This window comes from Neofelis nebulosa, chromosome 13, assembly GCF_028018385.1.
Source record: "Neofelis nebulosa isolate mNeoNeb1 chromosome 13, mNeoNeb1.pri, whole genome shotgun sequence".
Lineage (NCBI taxonomy): Eukaryota > Metazoa > Chordata > Mammalia > Carnivora > Felidae > Neofelis > Neofelis nebulosa.
The window spans coordinates 4,159,795-4,178,831 of NC_080794.1; the positions used below are offsets into that span (position 1 = coordinate 4,159,795).

General features: G+C 45.9%; 1 protein-coding gene across 4 annotated transcripts in view; it reads right to left on the minus strand.

Moving 5' to 3' along the window:
• PCNX2 (pecanex 2) overlaps positions 1-19,037 on the minus strand; it is a 303,842-nt gene that overhangs the window by 71,604 nt on the left and 213,201 nt on the right. For all 4 annotated transcript variants that reach the window (XM_058696163.1, XM_058696164.1, XM_058696165.1 and 1 more), the window contains exon 23: positions 15,564-15,693. In XM_058696163.1, coding sequence (XP_058552146.1) covers positions 15,564-15,693 — 130 coding nt within the window. The remainder of the gene's footprint in view (positions 1-15,563; positions 15,694-19,037) is intronic.

A 19,037-nucleotide genomic window follows, 5' to 3' on the forward strand; every position in this document is an offset into this window, starting at 1 on the left:
AGAACTTCCAGTCCAATGTTGAATAGAAATTGTGAGGGGGACATTCTTGCCTCGTTCTTTATCTTAGGAAGATTTTAGTATTTCATAAAGTATAATGTTAATGTGATTTGTTTCATTAATACCCTTTATCAGACCTTCCCTTTTAAACCTAGTTGTTGAGTGTTTTTATCATGAAAATGATGTTGTATTTTGTCAAGTAATTTTTCTGCATCAATTGAGATACAGTTTTTTCTTCATTCTATTAATAAAGTATATTTCATTGATTTTTATATATTGAACCACTCTTGCATTCCTGAGGTAAATCTCACTCATGGTATAAAATCCTTTTAATGGGCTGCAGAATGTGGTTTGTTAGTACTCTTTGAGGATTTTGCATCTCTATTCATAAGGGATATTAATCTAAGGTTTTCTTTTCTTGTGATGACTTTGTTTGGCTTTGGTGTCAGAGTAACATTGGCTCCTTAGAATGATTTAGGAACCATTCCTTCCCCCACAATATTTTGGGAGATTTGAGAAGGACTGATGTTAATTCTTCTAAAAACATTTTATAGAATTAACCATTGAACCCCACTGGTTCTAGGCTTCTCTTTGGTAGGAGTATTTTTGTTTTGTTTCTTTGTTTTTACTAATCCATTCTCCTTAGACATCTATTCAGATGTTCTATTTCTTTTTCAGTCAATTTTGGTAGTTTGTGTGTTTCTACAAATTCCCGCAGTTCATCTAGGCAAATCTGTTTGTGTACAATGTTTTATAGAACACTCTTTAACCTTTTCATTTATGTAAGGTTGGTAGTAGTGCCATTACTTTGATTTGTGACTATGGTAATTTGTCTTCTGCCTTTTGTTTCTTGGTCATTCCAGGTAAAGGTTTATTTGATTTTGTGGATCTTTACAAAGAACCAGTTTTGGGTGTCATCTATTCTCTCTATTGTTTTTCTAGTCTCCATTTCATTTGCTTCCATATTATTTCCTGCTGTCTGCTTGCTTTGGGTCTAGGTTGCTTTTCTTTTTCTAGTTGCTTAAGGTGGAAGATTAGCATCTTGATTTGAGATTTTTCTTATTTTTTAATGTAAGCATTTACAGGTATGAATTTCCCTCTAAGTACTGCTTTTGCTACACTCCATAAATTTTTGATGTGTTATGTTTTCTTTTTCATCCATCACAAAATATATTTTATGTTTCTCTTGTGATTTCTTCTTTGACCCATTGGTTGTTTAAGAGTGTTTTATTTGATACATATTTGGCGATTTTCCAGGTTTCCTCTTGCTGTTGATTTAGGGTTTTCATTCCATTGTGGTTGGAGAACATATATTGTAGAATTTCAATCCTTTTCCATTTACTGAGATTTGTTTTATGGCCTGGCATATGGTCTTTCCTGAAGAATAGTCCATGTGCACTTGATAAGAACAGCTTTTTCAAAACTTTTGCTTACAAAATACTCTGTTAAGAGGATAAAAAGCCACAATTCAGGGAGAAAATATTTTCAAACCACATACCTAACAAAGTAATAGTATCCAGAATATATAAAGAACTCTCACAACCCCAAAATTAAAAAAAAAATTCAGTTAGAAAATGTGAACAAGACATGAACAAACATTTTTCCTTGATGAAGTTATACCAATGGAAAATAAGCTCAGGAAAAGATGTTCAACACCATTAAGTCATTAGGGAAATGTACATTAAAACCAGTATGAGATATCACTATATACCTACCAGAATGGCTAAAATAAAAAATAGTGAAGATACCTGCCAAAGCTACAGAAAACTGGATCTCTCATACATTGCCGGTCGGGATGTAAAATGGTATAGCTCCTCTGAAAAAACATTTTGGCAGTTTCCTAAAAAACTACCATATGACCCAGCAATTGGATTCCTGGGCAATTATCCCAGAGAAATGAAGACTTATGTTCACACACAAAAACCTGCAGACGAATGTCCATAGCAGCTTTGTTCATAATGGCACCAAACCGAAAACAACACAGACGTCCTTCGATGAGTGAGTTGTTAGAGACTGTGGCATATCCATACACTCGGCATTCAAAAGGGGCAAACTACGGACACATACAATGACCTGAATGAATCTCCACTGAATTATGGTGAGTGAAAACAGCTGATCCCACAAGGATAAATACTGTATGATTCCAGTCATAGAACATTCTTGAAATGACAAAACTATGGAGCTGGAGGATGGATTAGTAGTTGACAGGAATTAAGAAGGGGTAGGGGTGCTTATAAAAGAGTGTCTACTTATAAAAGAAAGGCCAACAGGAGAAATCTCTGTGGCGGCGGAAAAGCTCGATATCTTGACTGTATCAACATCAATAACCTGGTTTGCGATAGTTTTGCAAGATGTTAGCATCTGCACACTGGGTAAAGGATATATAGGAGATCCCTCTGTATTACTTCTCTCAACTGTACATGAATCTGTAACTAGCTAAAAAAACAAAAACAAAAAAAAGTCAAAATAAAAAATCTCCATAGATGATAGCAGGCCTGAATTTCGTTACTATAATCACGCATTCAGGTGAAATTGTATTTCTGATCTTAACTCGCTTACATTTCCAATTAGGACTGCTTCTCCCATTTCAGCCAGAAGAATCCAAGATTATCCAGCATTTCAAATACAGGATATGAAGTCCAACTGTTCACTCACTGGAAGGTCATAAATATTTAGGGGGTGAAAAGTGTTTCTTCTCATTCTGCAAATGCAACTAATAAAAACAGCAATAAAAAAAAATTCAGGTTGCATGCAGTTGGGCAAAGAGTCAGCCAAAGGGAGGCTTGAATAAATTGAGATGCAGAGGATTATAACTGACTCATAAGGATTAAATTAGCAAGAAGGTGCTGGTTTTTCCCCAAGTTTAACATGCTCGATTTAAGATTTGGACTTCTTTTGTATCCTTCTGGTAGCAAGAGGCCCAACGTCATCCATGGGACAGCGTTTTAGAGTGGTGGGTGAAATTTCTCCTGGGATGAAGACCCGTGTACTTTTTTTCCATTGGTGACCAGTGGTATGCACAGATTTGGGATTAAGACAAGCTCCCCACACAGCAAAAAAGACACCGTAATCCTCAGCAAGAGTCGACAGCTATTTGCTCAGGGACACACACAGCCCTGATGAATTAACTCAGGTCCCGTTTGCATGGCCACTTGCCTCAGGAGCGGCAGCATCTTGGGAAGACACATTCTCTGGATGTGAAGCCATTGACACACGATGCCATTTTGTCACCAAGGGAGGCAGCGCTTAATAAAAGCACACCAGCAAGTTTCCTGCTGAGATGGACCTCACCTTTCCTTTGTTGTTTTATTCACTTCTGGACCATGACACTGTGCGTGGCTCACAACTCCATCTTAAAAACGCAAGAATAAAACTGCAATTTGAAGTCAATAAGCCTGATTTTTGTTTCCTACTTGGGTTAAGACTGATTAAACTATTTGAGGGGCGTAAAGGAGAGAATCGCTTAATTCTTCTGATCCCCCATTTTCTCAAGGCATAAGATGGCAACTAAACATTGCACAGGACTCTGGGTAGAACACTGAAATACAGAGCTGCATCTCTGCCTGCCAACCTCCACAGAACTAAACAAAGAATCGCTTTTACCTTGTAACAGGCCAGTTACCCAAGGGAACAACGAGTGACGATGGGTAAATAGAAAATGGTTCTGATATCACTGCATCAAGACATTTCGGTATAGATTTTTCTGTCATGGAGAAAAAAGGAATGGTAAAGTTTACCCTGAAAATGTTTTCCAAATTGATTTTTCAAATACTAAAATAGATTGTGTACAATTTTGGCTCAAGGAGCACAGGAACAATAGGCAACAGATCATCAGCTCATTCAACTCTCCCAGCTGTCCCGCCTTGGCCCCAGCCTTTCCCCAAATTATTTTTATTATTTATCCAAGCATAGTTGACATACGTTATATTAGCTTCAGGTGTACCATGCAGTGATTCGACAATGCTATACATTGTACAATGCTCCCCACAATGAGGTATGGTCACTCTATGGCATTATTACAATATTATTGACTATATTCCCTACGCTGCACTTTATATCCTTGCAACCTATTTATTTTATAACTGGAAATTCGTACCTTTTAATCTCCTTCACCTATTTCACCCATGCCCCCCACTCCACCTCTTCTCTGGCGACCACCAGTTTGTTCTCTGTATTTACGAGACAATTTTTTTTTTTTGCTTGCTCCTCTCTTTTGTTTCTTGGAGTCCACATATAAGAGAACTCACATGATATTTGTCTTTCCCTGTCTGACTTATCTCACTTAGCATAATACCCTCTGGGTCCATCCATGTTGTTGTAAATGGCAAGACATCATTCTTTTTTATGGTCAAGTAATATTCCATTGTACTTATGCACACACACACACACACACACACACGCCACATCTTCTTTATCCATTCATCTACCAATGGACACTTGGGTTGCTTTCATATCTTAGTTATTGTAAATGTCGCCATAAACCTAGGGGTGCACAAATCTTTTCAAACCAAAACAAGTTCTTTGACAATGCTAAGAAAACCTCCTCCCTTGTGGCTGTTCTTTACCCATGCTAACTTCACACAGAAAAAGTCATTCTGGACTGCTCTTCAAAACTGCTTTTTAAAAACTTCATTTCCTACCCAATTTTCTTTAAAACCCATTAAGAACTTCCTCTCCTTCCTTCCCCCAAACTTCAAAGTATCGTCTCTCCAAAGCCTTCCCCGGCACTAGGAAAATAAGGTCCAACTATACAATCTCTAAAACAAATACTTCCTTGGGGCGCCTGGGTGGCGCAGTCGGTTGAGCGTCCGACTTCAGCCAGGTCACGATCTCGCGGTCCGTGAGTTCGAGCCCCGCGTCAGGCTCTGGGCCGATGGCTCGGAGCCTGGAGCCTGTTTCCGATTCTGTGTCTCCCTCTCTCTCTGCCCCTCCCCCGTTCATGCTCTGTCTCTCTCTGTCCCAAAAATAAATAAAAAACGTTGAAAAAAAAAATTTAAAAAAACAAATACTTCCTTTCATGTAATATAGGAAGGCATCACGAATGGAAAAGGAATATAATACATTAAAATACCCTTGTTTTTTTATCAGATAATAGATTTTTTTTTTCTAATTCTCATGTATGTGATTATTTTTCCATTACTGGCCATTTTTCAAAATCTTGAAGGGAAGCATCAATCTCCTGAACTGTTTACAGAGAGAAGTAAACACAGCAATCCAGCCATGAGAAAGTACTATAAACCCTACGAGTGGGGATGATGGTGGAATGTTCCCAAAGTGACAGGAAAAAAAGAATATAGCTTCTATGTCCACGTTGTGTACTAAGTTCATTAATCAGTTGGAACCCTGTGTATCAAGAAGCAGCAGCCGTATGCGAAGCCTGGGCCAGGTCTCTTGGCTCTCAGTGAAGCAGGATTAAAGTCAGTCCTGGAAATATGCTCAGAGTAATAAGATTAAAGGCGCCCCACCAGATCACTAGAATGCCAATGAATGAGTTTTCACCTAGAGCCTCAAATGCACACATTCTCCGGGACCCAAACCGGCCTGCCCGCAGCTGAGTCCATCAGTCACGGGAGGAATGAGAACACACTGGCCACAGCCAATGACGTCCACTTTGAGCACTGGCCGATCACAGGACAGACCTTCCAACGTGCTCAGGGCTCTTGGCGTTGGAGGGTGGGCCTGCTCTGTGCAGATGCCTTGGATATATGCACTATAAATCTCCTGCGCTACGTATATTTGATCCAAGGTGGTAAAAGAGTTTGCAATTTAATGTGGATTTAAGAGCTGGATATTTCCTGCCTTCCTTTGTTTGGAAGAAATCAGTCCAGTCTCCAACACTTCCCTAAGAGCTGAGACAGGACCCCCCTGCCCTCACTTGCTGCGGTGCAGAGAAAAGGGCTCTGCCCTCATGCTGTAATAGACTTACACCCCCCTGCAACCATCCATCAACCTGACTCAGTCACAAAGCCCCGCTCCTGGGTGACCTTGAAGTGTAGAGTCAGCAGCCCCAGACGGCCGGGAAGCAGGTGGGCATGTTGGACGCCTTCCTGCAGGCACATGGTCAACTTCACTACCCTGCACTCCTCTGCACTTCTCAAATTCTTTAACTGCTCAGCAAAATGTAACAGGACCCGGAGTAAAATTATGCACCACGGCATAATGAATAATAAGTTCGAACCAGGGCTATTTGAGAAATTCGCTGCCCTGGAGTTCCTCAAAAGCGTCATCCTTCTGGAATATATTTGCATAATAGCTCATCACCACACCTGAAGTGTCAACCCTTACCCCTGGGTATGTGTGTGAGAGCTTTCTCATCTGTCAGCAAAACAGCGGGATGGGGCCAAGTTCATCATTTAGTTTCTCAGACATAACAGCACTCAGACACAGACCAGAAATTCCAGTGGAGAAAATCTGAGGCAGAGAAGGGACGTGGGAGACCTGGCCTAAAACACGGGGCATGTCAGCCACGAAGCCAGAGAAAGCCGAGACTCCTGGTCTGCTGCCCCATCCTGGAGGCACAATAAGGGATGCCTGGTACCTTCTCTGGTTTCTAGGCTAGTTAGAACCACAGAATTATGGCCATAAAGGCCTCACCTTCATGCTGTCACACAGCCCCAAAATAAAAGGTAGAGGGGAAGGATTCCTTTGATAAAAGCCATCCCTTGCTTTTATGAGGAGACTTTTGATTTCCAGTGACAGAAAACCTAACTGGAAATGGCTTAAGCAAAATATGGAATTCACTGGCTCACATCACTGAACACTCGATCGGGCCCAGCTGGACTCAGGGGCTAGGGTTGTCATCGGGAACATTCTCGGAGTCCCTCGGCCCTGCATTCTTCTTGCGTTTGCTGAATTCTCAGGCCCGTCTCGCTTTGTGGGGACGAGAAGGCTGCCAGCGGCATGAGGCTTATGTCCCACACCACCAAGGCTGGGGGGAGAGAGGGGTCAGCCTTCCCTGCAGGTCTCCCTGCCCCGGAGCCCCAGAACTCACTTAGGCCAGGCAGAAACAACAGATCTCTAGGACTCTGGGTGTCACGCCTTACCTCTCCACCGCCTGGGCCCTTTGGCCACAGTCTCCTTGCTTATCTGTTTCTTACCTGAGGCCTAAAGTCCAGAGAAACATCATATGCAGAGCTGAGTTTTACCAGAGGGAAACGAAATCTGAGGCAGGCACTGCCTCCTGTGGCTTCTCAGTTCCCAGCCATTTGCCTGAGTTCTACTGACACTAAACTCTTGAACTCCTTTTGGCTGCTCAGTCTGCCTTGACCCCTTCATTTCATCCATCCATAATTAAGAATGGCTCTTGCTGTTATCTCCTTGCTTCTATTCCTTTTGGAAAGCTTGGGACTTGGTCCATATTTTTACCCTGGCTGTATCTGTAAGTCCCGGCACCCACAGTCTCTGTGGTGGCTGAGCCGTGTTAATCCCTAAGCACGTCTCTTTTATCCATCCATCTCCAAGTGACCCCTAAGCATTTTTAAACTACTCAAAATTCTCACATTTCTATATGCACCCCGACAACCTTGTGTCGCCCCTTCTGTGGAGAAAGATCCCCAAAGACCTACCACTAGCTCCGAGGAAAAGTGAGGGCACTTTTTGATCCTTTCACGGCAAACTGCATCTGAATTAATTAGTCTGACTCCCTTTCTGGGCCTGAGGTTTTATTCAGGACTGCAGGTGGCCGCTCATTGCCCACAAAGGTCATCGAAGCCCCATTTTTGCTCTGACCCCAATGCACCCACCGCCCCGCCCCCACCAACATTGTTGGTGAGCACAGATTTCTCAGTCTGAGAGGGACCCCCATGCCCCCCTGGTCGGGCTCTGGAGCTGCCGAGAGCCAGCCGGGCGACAGCACACGGCCAGGGCCGTGAAGGAGGTGGCCCTGCTGAGAAACGCCATGCTGTGGCTCCAGGACCGAAAGAAGCCATTTCTGGAGCAGGACACGCACAGTAAAGCGGCCTCGGTGCCTGGACTACCACTGCCCTTCCTTCCTCCTCCACAGAACATGGCTCTTGTGACAGCACCTCTCTCCCGTCGCCGGCAAACGTTTTAACTGGCATTCACAAAATTTTTTTTTTTTTTTTTTTTTTTTTTTTTTTAACGTGGGAGGCATTTGAGAGGCTTTGGAACATAACGGAAAGTGTTCAGGGTCTGGCACGCGACCAGGCCTGGTTTAATGTCTTGGCTCAGCCACTGACTTGCTCTGTGACCTGGGGCAAGTTCTTTAACTCTCTGGGTCTCCTTTCTCTGGTCCGTGAAATGAGGACAATGAAATTCTCCTTCCAGAATGGGTAGGAAGGGGCTAGAACGAATGCATTCGGGAAGGTGAGCAGGTGTTCAGTAACTACAAAAACGAGGAATACCACTGTTACCCCCCCAGTACCACCCTACTCTACTGTCTCTATCGTTACCATTCATCATACTATACCCGAGCCCAACACATGCCTAGGTATGGCTATGAGAGTTCTAGTAGCCCTAAGACATCTGATAACGGAGCGTCAAGACTTTTATCTCAATTTGTCCGGGCACTTTGTAAACATACCCACATAAACTGTGGAACAGCTTAATTGCAAGCTGAGAGGTGTAACTCCCTCCCCTGCAGAACTGCAACTTTTAATTATAGTGCTGCCTTTTGCCATTAACCCCGTAAGCCAAATAAGCTTTCTGCTTGGCATCTGAGAAAAAGATTGCCGTTGGAGAAGCTCCGTGCTTTGCCCAAGGATCTCACAAACCATGCTTAAAATACCCCGGTGGGTAGGGAACATCCGGAAAAAGACTCTCCATTGTGGGACGGGAAACAATAAAGGGTGACGTCGGGAACTTCTTTTTCAGGCTGCCTTACCCAAGTCAGGCGCGCGCGGCTCCGTCCTGCTCATTCTCATTAAGAAATCATGACTGAAGACACAGATGGAGGCAGGTCTGCAGAGAGCACAGGCGAAGGGGCTGGGGAGATGCCGGGCGGCATGACTGAAATGGACCTTTACAGACTAGAGTGTTAAAGCCAACGGGTCAAGAGCTGGTAGGGGAAATGCAAACTTCTGATTTTCATTAAAATACACACGCCCGGCATGACGAAGGCCTGGCTCGGCAATACTCTAGTAAAGTCATTGACAGGCTTTTGGGCGCCTGGGTGGCTCAGTTAAGCGTCCGACTCTTGATTTCCGTCTCAGGTCATGATCTCGTAGCTTGTGAGTTCAAGCCCAGTGTCAGGCTCTGTGCTGACAGCTCAGAGCCTGGAGCCTGCTTGAGATTCTCTCTCTCCCTCTCTCTGCCCCTCCCCAACTCAAGTTCTCTCTCTCTCCCTCTCTTTCTCTCTCTCTCAAAAATAAATAAACATTAAAAATTTTTGAGAGGTTTTATTTTTATGAGATCATGACCTGAGCCAAAACCAAGAGTCAGACCCAACCGAATGAGCCACCCAGGCGCCCCGACATTGAGAGGTCTCAAATTTGAGAAGGCGTAACTGAGAACTGAACATCTGGCTCGCAGGAAGTGACATCTACTGAGGGCCGAGGAGAGGACATCTGGAACGGCCTAGAAGGGAGGGTTGGAGACAACCCAGGAAACATCTGGACGAGGGAGGCTAGGATGCCCGAGGTACAGACCATTTCAAAAAAAAATAGAGCTGTTCCGCTCGATAAAGAGGGCGGTGCAGGGAGAGAACCGTCTTCAAGGTGGTGAAGGACGGGACATGCGGGAGGCAGGGGAATGCCGGCGGCTGCAGGGGAATGCCGGCGGCTGCAGGGGAATGCCGGCGGCTGCAGGGGAATGTCGGCGGCTGCAGGGGAATGCCGGCGGCTGCAGGGGAATGCCGGCGGCTGCAGGGGAATGCCGGCGGCTCCAGCAGCAGCAGGTGCACCCAGGTGATCGCGGTGTCCAGGTGAGGACAGGAGGAACAGACCCAGCACAGTGAGGAGCCCACAGCTCTGGCCGACAAAGATCACAAGGGCCGCCTACGAAGGCACAAGGGGTTCTCCTCCCAGAGCAGAAGAGGCCGGAGGACTCCCTTCTGTGGGTAGCACAGAGGTGACTGTGTAATTCGAAGAGTCCATGCCAGCCTCACTTGTATTACAGACTCACGAAGGCCTGGGAAATAACACAGTAAGATGCCCGGGAGCCCACGGAGACCAGCTCACATATCTGGGTCATACAGACTGTCATTTGATAAACCACAAAATAGGGATGCTTTAGAGATGCTGTTTATCCACTAAGGCAGCTATGTTGCTCAAAGAACAGAACCAGGCTCTGACACGGTTAAGGCATCACAATAAACACAGCATTAAGGGTGAAGGGTATTTAAGGGGCATCTCACAGCATGCTGGGGATTTGACGTTACATGGTCTAGACCTGTGTCCTTACGCTGGTTGGTCTAATTGTGTTCTGCCATTTCAGAAAGGATTTCCCATAGGTTGCAAGGACATAAAGAATACATCTAGACATGACTGAATTAAAAGGTGAATGAGAGAAGACAGAAATACAGGGAAGGACAACAAAATGAGGACAGGATTAAGGATAAAATTGCTGTACACAGAAATAACCTATCCATTTACCACAGTGAACCATGTCTCATTTGGTATATATGACTTCTGGGAGGCACAGAGAGACAATCAACCCATTTTACAGATGAGTTAACTGAGGCTCACAGACTGAATAATTTCCCAGAGTCAAACACCTAACCAAACATATGGGCTGGGGTTTTAATGGAAGTCTGACTACAAAGCTCACACTTTCAGATGTATTAACACCGTCTCAGGAAGGGCTGAGAATTAAGTAATGCTGATCATCTTGCTAACGAGGGTGGGACCAAGGGCACAGAATACAGAGTTGATGTTTTTGCAGACCAATCACATGGTGACTACTATTAGTTAAAGCCTAGCATGGTGCCCTCACATAGATGCTTAATGCTTATTTGTTGAGAAGGATAATGCCCAGAATGATTTAATATTTTAAAATCAATCTGGAGAATATGATATGGGGCGCCTGGGTGGCTCAGTCAGTTAAGCATCCAATTTTGGCTCTGGTCATGATCTCACAGTTCATGAGTTCCAGCCCCATGTCGGGCTCTTTGCTGACAGCTTAGAGCCTGGAGCCTGCTTTGGATTCTCTGTCTCCCTCTCTCTGCCCCCTCTCCCCCACTTGTGCTCTCTCTCTCAAAAATAAATAAATAAGACATTGAAAAAAAATAAAACCAATCTGGAGAATATGATAGAAATATAACAACCGTGAAAGCCATACTTGCCTTTCAGGTAGCTATTATATGTGTCTCCTCGTGGCTATGGCATTTTACATTTTATACAAGACTTTTGATATATCCAAACAAAATCATTGTTAATACAACCTTTCATTCTTTGGGACTGAAAACAGTCAACTCCTTCAGGTCCAAGATATTTGCTGAGATAAGCAAAAACATGAGTCAATACTTTCTAGCCTAAACATTTGTTTCACATTAATGACAAAGATTGGTTATTTAGGGATTGTTTATATATAAAGAGAAGGGTGATCTATCATAATATCAGAATGTGTTTCTAAAGCTTTTAAAATACTCTGACATAGGGGATTTATACACACGAGGCACTATTATAATGCATTTATTGTCATTGCCTGTAATTCAAGTGGAGACACCAGGCAGAGCTCATCAAGACAGATTTTAAAGCCCTTATTAGTCAAGGGAACATCAGTTTAACAGAGAACTTTCTAACAATGGCAGATAAAAAAACCCAGGTTAAGATTTCCTTTCTCTCTCACACAATAGTGTGGGACTCAATTCATTTAAGAAATAGAGAACACCTACTACGTGCATGGCTCCGTAGGGGCACAAAGATGAAAAACAAACAAGTCCAGACTTGGAGACAAATACAGCCTCTGTCAATCCTGGGTAGAATTCGCTGATGGCCACAGAGCAAATGCATCTTGCACAGACGGCTGCTACGATACCTCTCATCCTAAAGGCCATCCTAAACCTTACTGCATACTCATCAAGAGCTGGAACATGATACCCCTCTGTGAATCTGGGTGCTTGTGGATGGGAAGTGGAGAAGTAGGGGGAGGGGAGGACAGTCCACGAAGGACGCAGCCCACGGCAAGGCGAGCGATGAAGAGTCCACGATATGTGAGGTATGACAGAACGTGTCGGGAAATAAACTCGAAACTGAGATTCAGACTCGGGGAGGGTCTGTATCTGTGCCGTCCAGTGCGGTAGCCTCTGAAATTTAAATTAATTAAAATTAAACGGAAGTAAAAATTCAGTTCCTCAGCCACGTTAGCCCCGTTTCCAAGGCTCATTAGCCGCGCGTGGCCGCCAGGGCTGACGTATGGGCCGGTGCAGGTGCACGGCTTCTTGCCGGACCTGGCTGGTCCACCTGGCACCTGTGAGCCACCACAGGCTTTTGAGACAGCATGGAACCTGGTGCGATGGTTGCAGAATCCCCTAGACAGCTGGGGAGGCAGGAGGGCAGAGGGCACATTTGTCATGTGCCCCCAGGGAGGAGCGTGTCGGGGAACGGGAAGCCTGTGGATTTCAGGACAGCCCAGGCCGGGGAAACCAGACTGGCCCTAGTTACCAGGTGGCTGGTGATAGACTTACCGGTTCCTTAGGGTATTAGAATGGTTTCATTACAGTGCTGGGCTCACTGCAGACTGGCAGAGACCAAAGCCAGCAGGGTGGGGGGCAAGGGAGAGGAAGGCCAGGAGAGGGGACTGTCCTCGCCACACCCCGGGCTGGGGGCGGCGCGCGTGCGTGCCCACTGGCAGCATGGCCCGCCCAATCTCCAGAGGAGAGTGTCTGTCATCAGCCTTTGAAAGTGAGGGGACATGTGGTGAACAATTCAACATAATCCATGACCCTGTCACCAAGCGCCCCTCTGTACCAGACTGAAAAGAAGGCAAGGAAGCAGCTGTGTAGAAGCTCTCGAACAAGAACACAAGCAGGCATTAGCATTTGAAATGAAAACCTACAGTTTAAGATAGTCAGAATGAGCTTTCCAGAGCGTTTGTAGGGATCCAGATGAGATTTCCTGGCACTTCCTTTCCTGATACCCACCTCTCACTGTCCTGAATTCCATCACTGATCTTCGAAGCAGCCGGGCCCGGGACTCTGTAGCCTGATGCTTAACACAGGGGACAAGACTGGATTTTGCATCAGGAACTTTTCCCCCCAGCGGGTCTGAACATTGTCTCCAACTTGGCTCCTCCCAAGAGACCTAGTAAAGGCTGGATATCCTTAGACATACCTCGCAGACCCTGACGACCCCTCCCCACCCAAAGACCAGGCCGACCAAAGATAGACCCGTCCCCCGTAACAGTGCTAACAGAATGGATCACAGCAGAATCAATTATTTGTGACAGTGAGTAAGGACATGTTAACCCTGCTCCTGAAGCCCCTCCAGTTAAGTAATCCACATAGGCAGACAATTCGAGCACCATACTGAATCCTGCAGGTGAGAAAACACAAGCCTTGCTCTGCACAGTTGTTAGGACGTTTCCCTGCAATAAAACCACTCCCACAAAGACTCTCCATTCCTTACCGAGGGAGCTTAAAACCCTTCCCAGCTCAACCGGGATGCGTCTTGCTCACATCAGATTCCAGGCCGGAAAGACTGGCTCCTAACTGATCTGAGCATAGGGGACAAAAAGGGATCTTTTGTACCGACGATCAGGTTGAAAGTATCTTGCACTCTCCTGCCCAGTTAACAGCACAGACATTGCCAGCCCTCTTGTTTATAGGTGTCTGCACTTTCCAGAAATGTGGTTTCCAGAGCTCTAAAAAGATACCCCGAATTGTTTTCCCCTAAAGAAACTTAAAGTGGGGCACCTGGGTGGCTCAGTCAGTTGAGCGTCCGACTTGGTCTCAGGGCACTGATCTCACGGTTCATGGGTTTGAGCCCCGCGTCCGGCTCTGTGCTGACAACTCAGAGCCTGGAACCTGCTTCGAATTCTGTGTCTCCCTCTCTCTCTCCCCTCCCATGCTCGTGTTCTGTGTCTGTCTCTCTCTCAAAAATAAAGAAACATTTAAAAAATTTAAAAAAAAAGAGAGACTTAAAGTAACAAGCCAGTGATGGCCGTTTTCTTCTACCCTCTGGTTCTGTCAATAGGCACGATCTCTCCTGAAACACACACGAAAGAGGACTCTTGCTTATGTGCAAAATTTCACACAGGTATTTGTTGTACTGAGAACAGCCCAACTCTCTTAGACTACGAGGAGCCTGCCGGGCACCCAAGGGGTCTCCCTACCTCTCCGTGGCCCCACATGGAGGGCTCGGGTCCGATTAGCTTTCCCCCAGGGCACCCCAAACATGAGCTTCCTGGATGTGCTGTACTCAGTCACAGTAAACACCTGTTAGCATGGGCCAGGCGGGGACAGGGACGTCCACGCGGAGCCGTCAGAGAGGAATCCCAGCAACGCAGGCTCACACGGGACTTGCTTTCCACCGGGCCCTGTTCTAGGTGCTTTATGTGTATTAACTCATTTTCTCCTCACGGCAAGTCTGTGAAGTAGATCCTATCATTTTGCCCCCATTTGACAGAAGAGGAGAGAGAGGCCGGAGGGGGCCAGCGTTAAGTGGTGGAAGTGAGGTGTGTGCCCAGGCAGGCCGGTGCCCCAGGCTGAGTTTTATTCACCAGACCCTACTGCCTGTCCCACAAGGGGGTGCATTTTACGGTCGCGGAAACTGTCTAAGGGGAGAAAGAGAAACCACAGACCTCCTAAGTCACTGGTGTCTTGTCTAAGGTACAAAGAGCACAGTGTAAAATGCCAGAGTCGTGCAAAATGGAGACATACTATGGAGGGTGGACTGGGGTTTGTAGGGATCAGCGAAGGTGCTGCTCTAAGTTAGGGGAAGGCGTTCTGAAATGGAAGTCGGCCTCCTCTGCCCCAGCTGAGGGCAGGGATGGGCTGGCTTGCCAGCTTTCTCCTCTGCCACCCATTCTAGGTTCCTTCCCCCCCCCCCCCCCCCCCCCCCCCCGCCACTTCCCCCTGACCCCGCCCCCAAATCCTCAGGAGCCCTTGAAAAGCACTCCCTTTCACTTAAGAAATAACTCCGCCGCCCCACTCCATCATTGTTCAGCTGGAGGAAATTTACGACCGGCCTGTCCAAGGAGTCAAGAAAAAGTACATAAATCATCTTCTACGAGTTTAACGGCGCTCAGAAAATTGCTGTTCTCCTTAATGTTGAGCTGTGACACGTGCACACTTGCACAGGACGGGCGTATGAAGGATACTCACACGTGCCAGCCGGGGACCACCTCTGCCAGGCAAAGGGGATGACGTCAGCGCCCCCAACAACCTTCCCGAGGGGCAATTGCTAAATACCCGGCCGTGAGAACCCATTTTGCCTTCACAACTCGTGGAGCCTGGACTAGCGCCCGGCTGCAAATCTGCCGTCGGGCATGTTTGGTCCAGAGCCCGGAAGGCCCCCGTGCTGAGTGATGAACTCAGGGAGCCCCCGGGGGACCCGTGCAGCCCCCAGCCTGCGAAGCGTGAGGCCTGAGCCCTGACAAGGAGGAAGGCCCGGGAGCGGCCCGAAGCAACATTCCAGCAAAGCAAGTTAGCATCGGCTTCAGGGTCTTACTTGTAGTTTTTCTCCCAGAATCTCACTGGCCTAACGTACGAGGTGATGAAAATGACACTCCCGAGGAATGGACTCAGAGGGGTAGAAAAGATTGAGGTGGCCATCGTCTGGAAGAGAAGCATGGCAGAATCTGAGCGTTCTGAGTTAAGGCAAAGGAAAAAAAAAGTTTTTCAGTGTTCTGTGTCTAAATATTATTTCAGATTTCAACTCGTTTATACTAAAGCCGTTTTCTCGCCAAGGAAAGGAAGGAGGCCATATACTGGATCTCTCTTATGTACATAGTTGGAGATATAAAACTTTCAATAGTATCCCGCTAGGTCTGATTTCACCAGCATGAAAACCAAATGATTCTCGTAAAACCCCCAGCGGTCTCACTGTGATTTAATATCGAAGGTTTGAAGAGAACACTTTCTTTTTACCAGGATATCATTAGCTGCACGAAACACACTGTGCTACATTTGCTAAGGTATTAAGGGGCTTCGTAAATAATTAAAATTAAATTCCACTTTTTAAAAGAAATAAATAGCGTTGTTAGAGAAGGTAGCATCTCTGTTTCTCCAGGAATCTTCCCCCACTATCCAAAAAAATATACATATTCTTTATGATATAGTGAATACCAATGGCTCAATTCAAGTCACATCTGGTTTGTAGCTAAAACTGTGTGCCCATGAAGTCACAGCATTTTGCACCCTGTATGGATTTCTCATTTACTGGAGGGACTCAACTTTTACACATCCTGGGTGATCAGAAGTATAATTGTTTAATATGAAAATTAGTACTGCTGTCTTTTTTGGAGTAAGACCAATTCACTGATCCCTAGAAATCTGAGGAAGGTGCCACAAGGGCTGGTCCCTCCCCAGTCTCTCCCCATCATTGGAAGGCTGCTCCCAGCTGCCAATCACATGTCCCTGCGGTGCAGGGCAACAGAGGGGACCCGTGGTGGGGGTGGCAGAAGCCAGCGTGGTGCCTTACATAGGCACACTGTTCCTTGTCCCTTGTCCCTGTGGCTGGGGGCTTGGAGCATCCCACTACAGGGCTGATCTCCCCACCTGGAAGGGGGTTTTCTCACCGCTACACAAATGAAGGTCTTATTTCTTTAACCTGTGTTCAAAAGGTTCTGGCACAAAGTAAGAAAGAAACGCCTAGCACAGACAGAAAGTCACTATGTCATCGCCAGCCAGAACATAGAAGTGACCCAGGCGTCTAAATGCCTTCATGTGCCATCAGCCGTGTGATGGGGGAGCGGGGGCCGTAGGAGACCTTACCGCCCACTGACAAATAAATCCAGAAAAGGATGGCCTCGCTCTGTCACAGACACTTCCCCATGCATTTTCATAGACTTAAGCATCAGAGTTTTCCTTCAGGAAGGAGTGTGTCTTCGTTTTATTTTTTTCAACTCGCTATTTACTTCCAAACATCTCTGGGAGTGAAATGACATATCCCCCATTAATAATCCATTCCGGTGCTGAGTTGTTTTGGTATCCAAAAGGTCTCTATTGTGCTTCAAATTAAATACAATTCCTTTTATGTTGACCTAGGTTCCATTGGAGAGCTACTGAACAATGGAGCTACCGTGATAGGCATTAACACCCATCAGCTTCCTCTTCACTGGAGAGCTGAAAATAACTAAACACCTCGGTCACAAAACACACCAAATTAACCATGCCCCTTGTCATAGGAAGAAAAGGGAACTGCATGGCGGAGGTCCTGGTGTAGAGGTCCTGAAAAAATGTGAGAAGGCAGAGTCACGGGGAGATTTCTCTGAGGTAAGGAAGACAGGAGTGCAGAAGGGGTTAAGTCTACACCCTTAGGCGACAGAGGGCGCTGGGGGGTGGGGGGGGGTGGGGTTTGAAGAAAAGCCGACAAAGACCAGTGGAGCTGGGGCTGGGTAGAATGCTAGCCAGGCTGGCACTGTTCTTTTCGACTCTACGAGTTTCCCCCAAGACTACGTTGTCCATTTTTTTTAAATGCCAGAAACAATTATCCAGAAATGAAGCAAGGAAAGCAGTGTGAGACTGTAAATCAAGTTCACTGTGGTGGGGAAGGAAATAAAGTTGAACAGGCCAGAGGTAGGGCAGCAGTGAATATGTTATTTAGGGAAGATCAATAAAGAAATACAGCACATTCGGGGCAAATATGAAAGCCTGTGACCATAGCTGGTAAGGCAATGCCAAGAAACAGTGACTTCGAAAGCAGGCACGTGGAACTTTCTTTGTTTCTTACCAAGGGAGAGGTGGTGATTCCATCAAAAGCTTGTATCTGTGGACATTTAATACCTGGGCACCTGGATGGCTCAGTCGGTTAAGCGTCTGACTTCAGCTCAGGTCATGATCTCACGGTTCGTGGGTCCGAACCCCCCACTGACAGTTTAGAGTCTGCTTGGGATTCTCTCTCTCTGCCCCCTCCCCGACTTGTGCTGTCTCTCTCTTGAAATAAACTTAAAAAAATTAAACATCTATGTCAATCCTTAAAGTTAAAAACAAATCATTTGAAGCTCAAAAGGATATAGCAAACAGAAAGCAGCCTTCCCAATACACACATTTAACAGAAATAGTCTGGATGGGTCTAATTACTAGAAGACAATGGTCTTGCATAGTCTCTATACGTAGGAGAAGGGTGAGCATTCTTCTCTGTCTCTGGAGGTTACAAGCTCAGAAACTAAGAGAGGCTACCAAGGGAGAAAGCATGCTAGTACTGGAAAAAGCAATTTACTAAACAGTGCCCTGCTGGCCTGAACGCTAATTCCGTTCCAAAATGGAGCAGATTAGTCCCTTCTTGGCACCAGGATTGAACCCACAGCTTCTTAATAGGGTGATAAAACAATTAACAATTCAAAATTAGTCAAGAGCCAGGGCTGCTGTTTAGGAACCTCATAGTCTTGTCTTTTTTATTTTAATTTTTTATGTTTATTTTTAAGAGAGAGAGAGGGAGACAGAATCCCAAGCAGACTCCACACTGTCAGAGTGGAGCCCGAGGCGGGGCTTGAACTCACAAACAGTGAGATCATGACCTGAGCCCAAATCAAGAGTCAGACGCCCTACTTACTGAGCCACTCAGTTGCCCTGCTCATAGCCTTGTCTTGATGGCATACATATATATATATATATATATATATATATATATGTATGTGCTTTTCTGAGCTATTTATCTCACTGTATTTGGAACAGTATGATGTTGGCTTCCCAACAACAAATATCCACCTTTACAACTGGTCAGGGATGGGAAGGTGCCCTTGGATAAGGGCGGGGGGCGGGGGGAGCTAAAAGTCCTGAAGCTGTCACACAACTGCAGCGGTCAGGCTCCGCCATCACTTGGAAGGTCTGCATCTCAGGAGGAGGGAGGAAGCGGATGTCACTCTCAGGGACACTTTGAGGAACTCAGCATGGGGATCAATCGAGCGTCTTAAAACAGAGCTACCAAATGCCCAATGAAACCTACATCTCAAACATGTTCGATTTCTTTGAGAACAAGTCC